The sequence below is a fragment of the Panicum virgatum genome, chromosome 1N (assembly GCF_016808335.1).
Source record: "Panicum virgatum strain AP13 chromosome 1N, P.virgatum_v5, whole genome shotgun sequence".
NCBI lineage: Eukaryota > Viridiplantae > Streptophyta > Magnoliopsida > Poales > Poaceae > Panicum > Panicum virgatum.
The window spans coordinates 15,888,632-15,897,336 of record NC_053145.1 but is presented as its reverse complement, the minus strand read 5'-3'; the positions used below and the strand labels follow the sequence as shown (position 1 = coordinate 15,897,336).

Genomic DNA, 8,705 nt, shown 5'->3' with positions numbered 1-8,705 from the left:
CTGGGACTTCCACGTCCCGCCGCCGCCGCAGCCGCGCTTATCCTGGCCGTCGCCGCCGTCCCCGCTGCCGCGCACCAAGAAGTAGGCCTCGTCCTCGGCGCCGCGGCCGTGGCGCTCGAGCAGCTCCCACGGCAGCGTGCTGCCCGCCGCGTCGTCGTCGACGACGACCACACCAACAGGGAACGGGGCCGGCTCGCCGCGGGCGCGCGGGAGGAGGTAGAACTCGACGAGCTCGTCGTCATCTGGCCGGAAGTGGACGCCGGGCGGGAGCCCTAGCATCCCCGCCACCGAAGACATGGTGCAGTACGCTGACTCTGGTTTGTTGTTCGTGGAGCCAACAATGCAAAGATCGGAGGCGGAGAGGAATCAGGGAGATCGAGTGGATTGCTGGTTCGCACGGATGGTACGAAGGGAAGACAAAAGCTTCGATCGTGTGTTTTATTTATAGTGCCGACCATGCGATCATGCCCTGTCTTTCCCACTCGGCTCCGACGGCATGTGTCCGGATTCCGAATTCCTGAAACGACTTTATTCGCTCGGAGTCCGACGGCATGTCTGTTGCTCTCTCTCTCTCTCTCTCTCTCTCTCTCTCTCTCTCTCTCTCTCTCTCTCTCTCTCTCTCTCTAACGACCTGTGCGCAGAAAACGCGGAGGGGATCGGAGCCGCGCCGATCACCATTGCGTGCATCCCAAGCTGTGCAAATATCATCATCTACGGATACTAAATCATATGGAGTACAAGCTGACGATCGACGTTATTATCAGTATTGACATCATCAGTCATACGGCGATGCACGTCGATCCAGCGCGCTTGCTACCTTCATCGTCTATCGCAACCGGACGCGTTGGTCGCAGCTCTGGTCGCCGATGGACATGTCGGCGACGGCGATCGTCGCGGTGCAGTTCATCTCCAGCACCACGCGGCGGCGCACCAGCCCGCCCAGCACGGCGACGCGCCCGCGCACCCGCGTCGCCGTGGCCACCGCGACGGCGCCCGCCGCCACGTCCCCCAGGAACGCCGGGTCCCCCAGGAGCGCGCCCACGGCGACGTCCACCGTCACGTTCATCCGCACGGTCCGCCGCGCCGGCGCCGTGCCGGGGGGCCCCGTGGCCTCCCCGACCTGGCGCGCGCGGTAGTACACCGACGTCTCCGTCGCGCCGTACCGCAGCGACGCCGCGTTCGGGTTCTTCACCGACACGTCCGCCACCACCGTCAGGCTCAGGAGCGGCGGCGCCGTCGACGAGGACGGCGACGAGGAATACGCGGCGGCGGCGACGGGGTCCTTGAGGGAGATGGCGTTCATCGTCATCACGGCCTCGCGGACGCGGTACACGGTCAGCGTCACGGCGAGCAGGGCGGCGGCGACCAGGATGCTGCCAATGCCGCACGAGATGAGAACGCAGCGGAGGCGCGGCGACGGGGGCTTGCCGACGGCGCCGCTGCCGCCCATGGCACCGGTGGACTGGATCATCGGAGGGCAAGTGCTGGGTGGTTGGAACTTGGAAGAGAGGTAGGAGAAGGGTGCAGGTGAAGTGGTAGGCAGCTGTGGTAAGTAGAGAGTGGGTGATCATGGAGGTTCAATGCCTCGTTGTATGTAGGAGTATATAGAAGGGTTTGGTTAATGGTTCGTGGCCTTTATGATGATGCTGAGCTACTAATTTCAGTGTCACTCATTTTCTTTTCCTCACCTAAATCATTTACGTTTTGCTGACATTTAGCCATAAATTAATATATTGTTATGACTTATGAACCGAAGTAAAATCGTCTCATCTTATTTTCATTGTTTTTTTGCTTATTACCAAAGGAACCTATTTATATATATGAAACTAGCACAAATTGCACAATGATTCGCCTGAAAACGTACAATCTAAACGGATTGGCACTTGATGATCCATTTCATTGCATGCTTTTGTCTAGTTCTTAATTACATTGAAAATTGACATAACATTTACAAGTTGCCCCTGAGAAACTACAAACTTTAGTCATTTTCACCTCCAGGGCTACCTGTAAACAAAACTAATCTATACTCCCCGAACCATTTTATTTACTCCCTGAACAATATACTTAATGAGATTTTTTTTTCTTCATGCATAAGGTTGAGTTTAAGTTCAAACTTTGTGAGCGGATAAAGAACATGATATTCTATGCTATAAGTATACATTAATAATTATTCATGATTATTTTATTACACACTACTACAAAAACGATTTGTAGGGGGGTAAAAAAGCATTTTTAGGGACGGATGTCGCAACCGCCCCTGCTTTCCGCAGCTAAAAATAGCTATTTGCAGGGGCGGGTACGTTACCTACCCGCCCCTGAAAATACATTTGCAGGGTACATGATCCTAAAAAGACAAAATTGTATGTAAAGTAATTGTGAAAAATCCTTATGTATTTTTCAGGGAGTTTGTAGGACATCGTGCTACAAGTCACCTTATAAAATTTTATTATATGATACTCAGCTTACATGTGGAGTAACGAAAATTAAAAAAAATCTCATTTAAGTTTAGATTGAACCAAATAAAATAGTTTGAGAGAGTAAAGCGAGCTTGAAAATTGTTTAAGGGTTTAAGTTGATAAGGAGGATTAAATAGACTTTTCCCTGTAATATTGTCGGGTACCATGATTAGGGGCACCCTAATCAGGGGACTAAAATCACCCTAAAAACGCAAACACATATTAAGCAACCGGGCCCACGAAGGCCTACAGCCTCCCTCCAATCCGGGAGAGAGGAAAGGACTCGAAGAAACCCAACACGCGGCCCACATATACAGTGCAGCCCATCCGCACCCCCCTCGGACCTGCGGGGCGATCTCCGCCACGCTCAAGGACTCCCCGCCGACGCCCTCGACCACGCCCCGCTCCTCCGCCTCGCTCGATGGTAGCGGGCCTGCCCTCGGGGGAGCGGATCGTCTCCGCCTCGCTCGAGGGTAGCGAGCCCCCCCTCGAGCGGGGCGAATCGTCTCCGCCTCGCTCGAGGCCACCCCACGACGGAAAGGACAAGCGGCCCTTCTGCTCACCCGCCCGTCGTACGGAGGCATTAAATGCCAACCACTCTTCCATAGCGCCCGGGTCAGACGGCGTCAGGCCGCCATTCCCCACAGTGGCTGTGACCGGAGTCCCGTCCACCAACTGCGGTCACTGCTCCGATATCCCGGACGCTGTGGCAACACCGTGGGGACATGCGACGCGGTACAAGACGTGCTCGGCACAGCTCCAACTACTATTCTGCCAACTCCTGCTGTCCGAGCTCCACCTCACTAGACCAACGACCCCGGACCCGCCCCCCGCTCGGGGAAGGGTCCGGTGTTGCCACATGTCCCCCGAGGAGGGATGCTCGGCACTAGCAGCCGGAGGCCCGGACCTCCCCCAGGAGGGGTCCGGGACCTCCATGTGCCTCCCGGACCCCCTAAGCGCAAGCGCTAGCACTCCGCCCAGGAGGGGTCCGGGACTGCCACGTGCCCCACTACCGCTGGCGCACATGTATATACAGGACCCTGGCCTGCAGGACCCTCGGAACGTCGCCATGCCACGCCTAGAGGACTGTACACCCCACAGTAGCGACCACGCCGCCCGCTGGAGCTGCCAGGATGCCGGCGCGATCTCCGCAAGACCATGGAAGATGCCCAGGACGACTGCCACGCCAGGCGCCATACCCCACAGTGTACTTCCCACAGTGCTCGACCACTGCACCCCCGCGATTCGGGGAGAAGACGACGACTTCCACGATCCCCTGTGCATGTACACCATCCCTCCTTGTGTCTATAAAAGGAGGAGGCTGGCTTTATTTCAGGGGGTCGGCCCATTCGGTAGAACACACCACTCAGTGCAACTCACGGAGCACATACGCTCCTCTGAGCCCCGACATTGGCACTCGCCTCAATCAACTCCTCTAGCAGAGACTTGGGAGCTTTCCTTCCTCTCTCGCCTCGCTTGTACCCCCTACTATAGGCACCCCCGGTGCAAGACAGTACAGTGCTTTCGCACACCCCTTTGCTGGACGTACGGCCCCACGACCGGAACCAGGATTAACCCGTGTGTTACTGTGTTGCCTCTTGCATCAACATCTGGGACGAGAAACACGCAGCATCATCACTAGTTGGGTCCAGACCGCCGGGTCAGGACACCGACAGTTAGCGCGCCAGGTAGGGGCAGTGCTACGTGACACTTTCTCTTTTGTTCCCATTTGATTTCCAGGGATGGTGAGCAGGTCCAACCCATTTCCAATGGGCACCTCGGATCCGCTCCTAGCGGGATACGTGATTTGGTTCGGGAGTCTTGAGTTCAGAGGAACCGGTAATGGTTACCTCATGGAGCTCCTCTCGCCCAGACGCAACCCCGACACTCCGACTTCACCAGCCCGGCACAACAGGCGCTCAGGTTAGCACTCGCGACAAGCACGCATGGAGCGGTGCCGGGCAGCACGCCTCCGCTCCCCCACGTGGGTCAAGGTTGGCATGTCGCAGCTCAGCGTCGCGGCTGATGGGGCCATCGCTTCGTCATCACGTGCCCCGGCGTCATCTATGCCGGCACCGTCATCGACTGCAGCTTTAGTGCCTCCCATGGGGGGCGCGACTTCGCCGTCACCCTTTCCCTTTGGGATGCACAACGCTGCTATCTACGCCTCTTCATCCAGCACCAACTTCGTCGAGTACGAGGATCTGCCGTGTCATCACCTTCTGTCGATCGCAACCTCATCGCGTCATCTCCTGACGACTCCTACCCCGAGACGGCGAGCTCGATCGCCGACGACATTAGCTTCTTCATGGACAACTTTACGGCCGAGGAGGCCAACGACTACTCCGGGGTCCGCGACCCCAACGCTTTCTGCTCGTTCCAGCTCGCGGCGGCTCACTGCCTCACCTGCTCCGAGGACTCCAGCGAGGGGGATTACGATCCCACTCGGGAGTGCTTCATGGTTGAGCTCGCGGATGAGCAAAATGACAATGCTCCGGGCAATGACGGGAATGGCGGAGCGGACACGCAGGCAAACCAACTAGTGGTGCCGGCCACGACCCCTTCTTCTTCGTCAAGCTAGGCGGCGTGGCAGGCACAGCTGGCGCAGCTCAAGGAGCTTCAAGCCAAGCTCGATGAGCAGCGTCGGCAGACATAGGAGCTGCGCATCGCACTCGACCTGCAGCTCACCGCGCGTGGCGCACATGCCCAGGCGGCGGCACGCGTTGCCCGGGAGCGAATCCTAGCCGACGACAACGTCGACAAACCTCTGGAACTGAAAACGGAAGGTGAAAAACTCGTCGCTGCGGCCTACCTACTCTAAGCAATGCCCGAGCCGTCGACGCCTTTGGGTCGCAACCTGCGCCACGAGGCACAGGTGCTCATCGAGCAAGTTGCAGTGCAGCAGGCCGAGAGCTCTGCGTCTCGCATGCGCTCGATAGCCCCGAAGGAGGCCGGTGGGACTGCACGCCAAGACCATGAGGTTTCGGTGCACGCTCCACCAGGAGGGAAGGGAAAGGCAACTGCAGCGCACGGTGCGAAGGCACCCTCGGTGCACAACCGCATCGAAAAGACTCCCGCAAGGGAGCGACTCCACGACACGCGCGGACACGACGGTGACGGCGACGCCCGCAACATCATCAATGGCAGGAAGTACACCCCACAATGGGGTGGACGCTTCGACCCCGAGCACGACTGGGGTGAGTCACCGGAGCCACCGGGCACCCGTGTGTTTAGCCGGGAGATTCGAACCGCTTCTTTTCCCCCGCGCTTTCGATAGCCCACCACCCTCGTCAAGTACTCGGGGAGACGGATCCCGCAGTCTGGCTCAACAACTACCGCCTAGCATGCTAGTTGGGCAGTGCGACGGACGACGCGGTCATCATCCGCAACCTCCCCCTTCACCTTGCTAACTCCACACGAACGTGGCTCGAGCATTCGTGGGCCAACTTAGTCAAGTTCTTCGTGGGCAATTTCCAAGGCACGAACGTGCGCCCCGGGAACTCCTGGGACCTCAAAGGGTGCCGCCAGAAGCCCAATGAGTCCCTGCGCGACTACGTGCGGCGCTTCTCCAAGCAATGCACCAAGCTCCCCAGCGTCACCCATGTCGAGGTCATCAACGCCTTCCTCGAGGGCACGACATGCAGGAACCTGGTGCACGAGCTTGTGCGAAGCCGTCCCACCAACACCAACGAGTTGTTCGACGCTGCCACCAACTACGCCGCCGGCGAGGAGGCCGTTGGTGCCATTTTCGACGACAAGCCGAATAAGCGCAAGGAAGATGCACCCGCAGAGGGCAGCAACACCAAGACCAACGCCTCCACTAAGAAACAAAGGCAGGGGAAGAAGGGCAAGAAGCCGGCCCCACCGAACCAGCGTGGACCGGGACAGGCAGAGGACTCCGATGAGGCCTTCGCCGCTGCCCCGGACCGCAAAGGACCTCGAGGCCCCCCTCGAGGCGGAGGCGGCCTGTTCGACGACATGCTCAAGAAGCCGTGTCCTTACCACAAGGGCTCGGTCAATCACACCCTCGAGCAAAGCGAGATGCTCCAGAAGTACTACAACCGCGTCGCGCATCGCGATAAGGACAAGAAGAAGGATGCTGGCGACAAAGGTGGAGACGATGAGTTCCCCCCGGTGGAGAACGCCTTCTTCATTTTTGGAGGACCGACGACGAACATGACCTCTCGGCAGCACAAGCGCGAGCGCCGGGAAGTCTTCTCCATCACCAAGGCCACGCCATCCTACCTTGATTGGTCGGAGGACACCATTTCCTTTGGCCACGAGGACCACCCCGACTACGTCCCACACCCGGGACGGTACCCACTTGTTGTCGACCCCATCATTGGCAACACTCGCTTCTCCAAGGTGCTCATGGACGGAGACAGCAACCTCAATATCATGTACGCCCACACCTTGGAGATCATGGGGATCAGATTGAACAAGCTTTGCCCCGGCAAGTCGCCATTCCATGGCGTCGCGCCGGGGAAGCGAGTCCAACCCCTCAGCCAGATCGATCTACCCGTCTGTTTCGGCACGGCAGCCAACTTCCGCAAGGAAGTACTCACCTTTGAGGTGGTGGGGTTTCGGGGATCCTATCACGCCATTCTTGGTCATCCCTGTTACGCCAAATTCATGGTCATCCCCAACTACACCTATCTCAAGCTGAAGATGCTGGGTCCAAAGGGTGTCATCACCATCGGCTCTTCGTTCGAACACGCCTACGAGTGCGACGTCGAGTGCGTTGAGCACGTGGAGGCTCAAGCGGAGGACGAGACCCTCGCAGCCACCCTCGACAAGATGGCAAGCGAGGCCTTGGACTCCACACACCGACACGCGGGCAGCTTCGAACCCGCCGAAGGTATCAAGAAGGTGCCCCTCGACCTGAGTCATCCCGACGACAAGGCGTTGCAGATCAGCGCCACCCTCAACAGCAAATAGGAAGTGGTGCTCGTCGACTTTCTCCGCGCCAATGCAGACATCTTTGCGTGGAGCCCCTCGGACATGCCTGGCATACCGAGGGAGGTCGCCGAGCACTCCCTTGATATCCAACCAAACTCCAAGCCGGTGAAGCAGCGCCTGCGACGCTTTGACGAGCTCAAGTGCCGGGCGATCGGCGAGGAGCTGCAGAAACTTTTGGTGGCCAGATTCATCAAGGAGGTATTACATCCTGAGTGGCTAGCTAATCCTGTATTAGTGAAGAAAAAGAATGGAAGTTGGAGGATGTGCATAGACTATACTAGTTTAAATAAAGCATGTCCAAAGGTTCCCTTTCCTTTGCCACGTATCGATCAGATCGTTGATTCAACTGCGGGATGTGAACTTTTATCTTTTCTTGATGCTTATTCTGGTTACCACCAAATAAAGATGAAAGAGTCCGACCAGCTCGCGACCTCTTTTATCACACCCTTCGGCATGTACTGCTACGTCACGATGCCTTTTGGCCTCAGAAACGCCAGAGCTACATATCAGCAGTGTATGCTCCATGTTTTCGGGGACCATCTCGGGCGGAACATAGAGGCATATGTCGACGACATCGTTGTAAAATCCACGAAGGCGGACGACCTGGTAGCCGATCTCAGGATCGCATTCAATTGCCTAAGGGCCAAAGAGGTAAAACTCAACCCCGAGAAGTGCATATTCAGAGTCCCTCGAGGCATGCTCTTGGGCTTCATTGTCTCCTAGCGGGGCATCGAACCCAACCCAGACAAAGTCTCGGCCATCACTCGGATGGGACCGATCCGAGACCTAAAGGGGGTACAGAGGGTCATGGGATGCCTAGCGTCCCTCAGCCGATTCATCTCTCGTCTCGGCGAGAAAGGCTTGCCCCTGTGTCGACTCCTGAGGAAAACGGAGCGCTTCATGTGGACCCCCGAGGCTCAAGAAGCCCTCGACAGGCTGAAGGCATGGCTCACTCACGCCCCCATTCTCTCACCACCCGTAGACAGCGAGCCCTCTATCTGTATGTAGCTGCGACGACCCAAGTGGTCAGCGCGGTGATCGTTGTCGAAAGACAAGAGCAGGGCCATGCTCTGCCTGTTCAACGACCGGTGTATTACATCAGCGAAGTGTTGTCCAAAACTAAGACACGCTATCCGCAAATCCAGAAGCTGCTATACGCAGTGGTTTTGGCTCGGCGCAAGCTGCGCCACTACTTCGAGGCCCATCCCGTCACCGTGATCTCGTCTTTCACTATAGGAGACATAGTCCGCAACAGGGAAGCCGAGCGTAGAATTGCCAAGTGGTCCGTGG

The 8,705-nt window shown here is 57.6% G+C and overlaps 1 protein-coding gene across 1 annotated transcript; it reads right to left on the bottom strand.

Moving 5' to 3' along the window:
• Positions 1-826: 826 nt before the first annotated feature.
• Positions 827-1,471, bottom strand: LOC120653361. Its single transcript, XM_039931119.1, has one exon. It carries the CDS (start codon positions 1,469-1,471, stop codon positions 827-829), a length of 645 nt encoding a protein of 214 aa, XP_039787053.1.
• Positions 1,472-8,705: the final 7,234 nt, after the last annotated feature.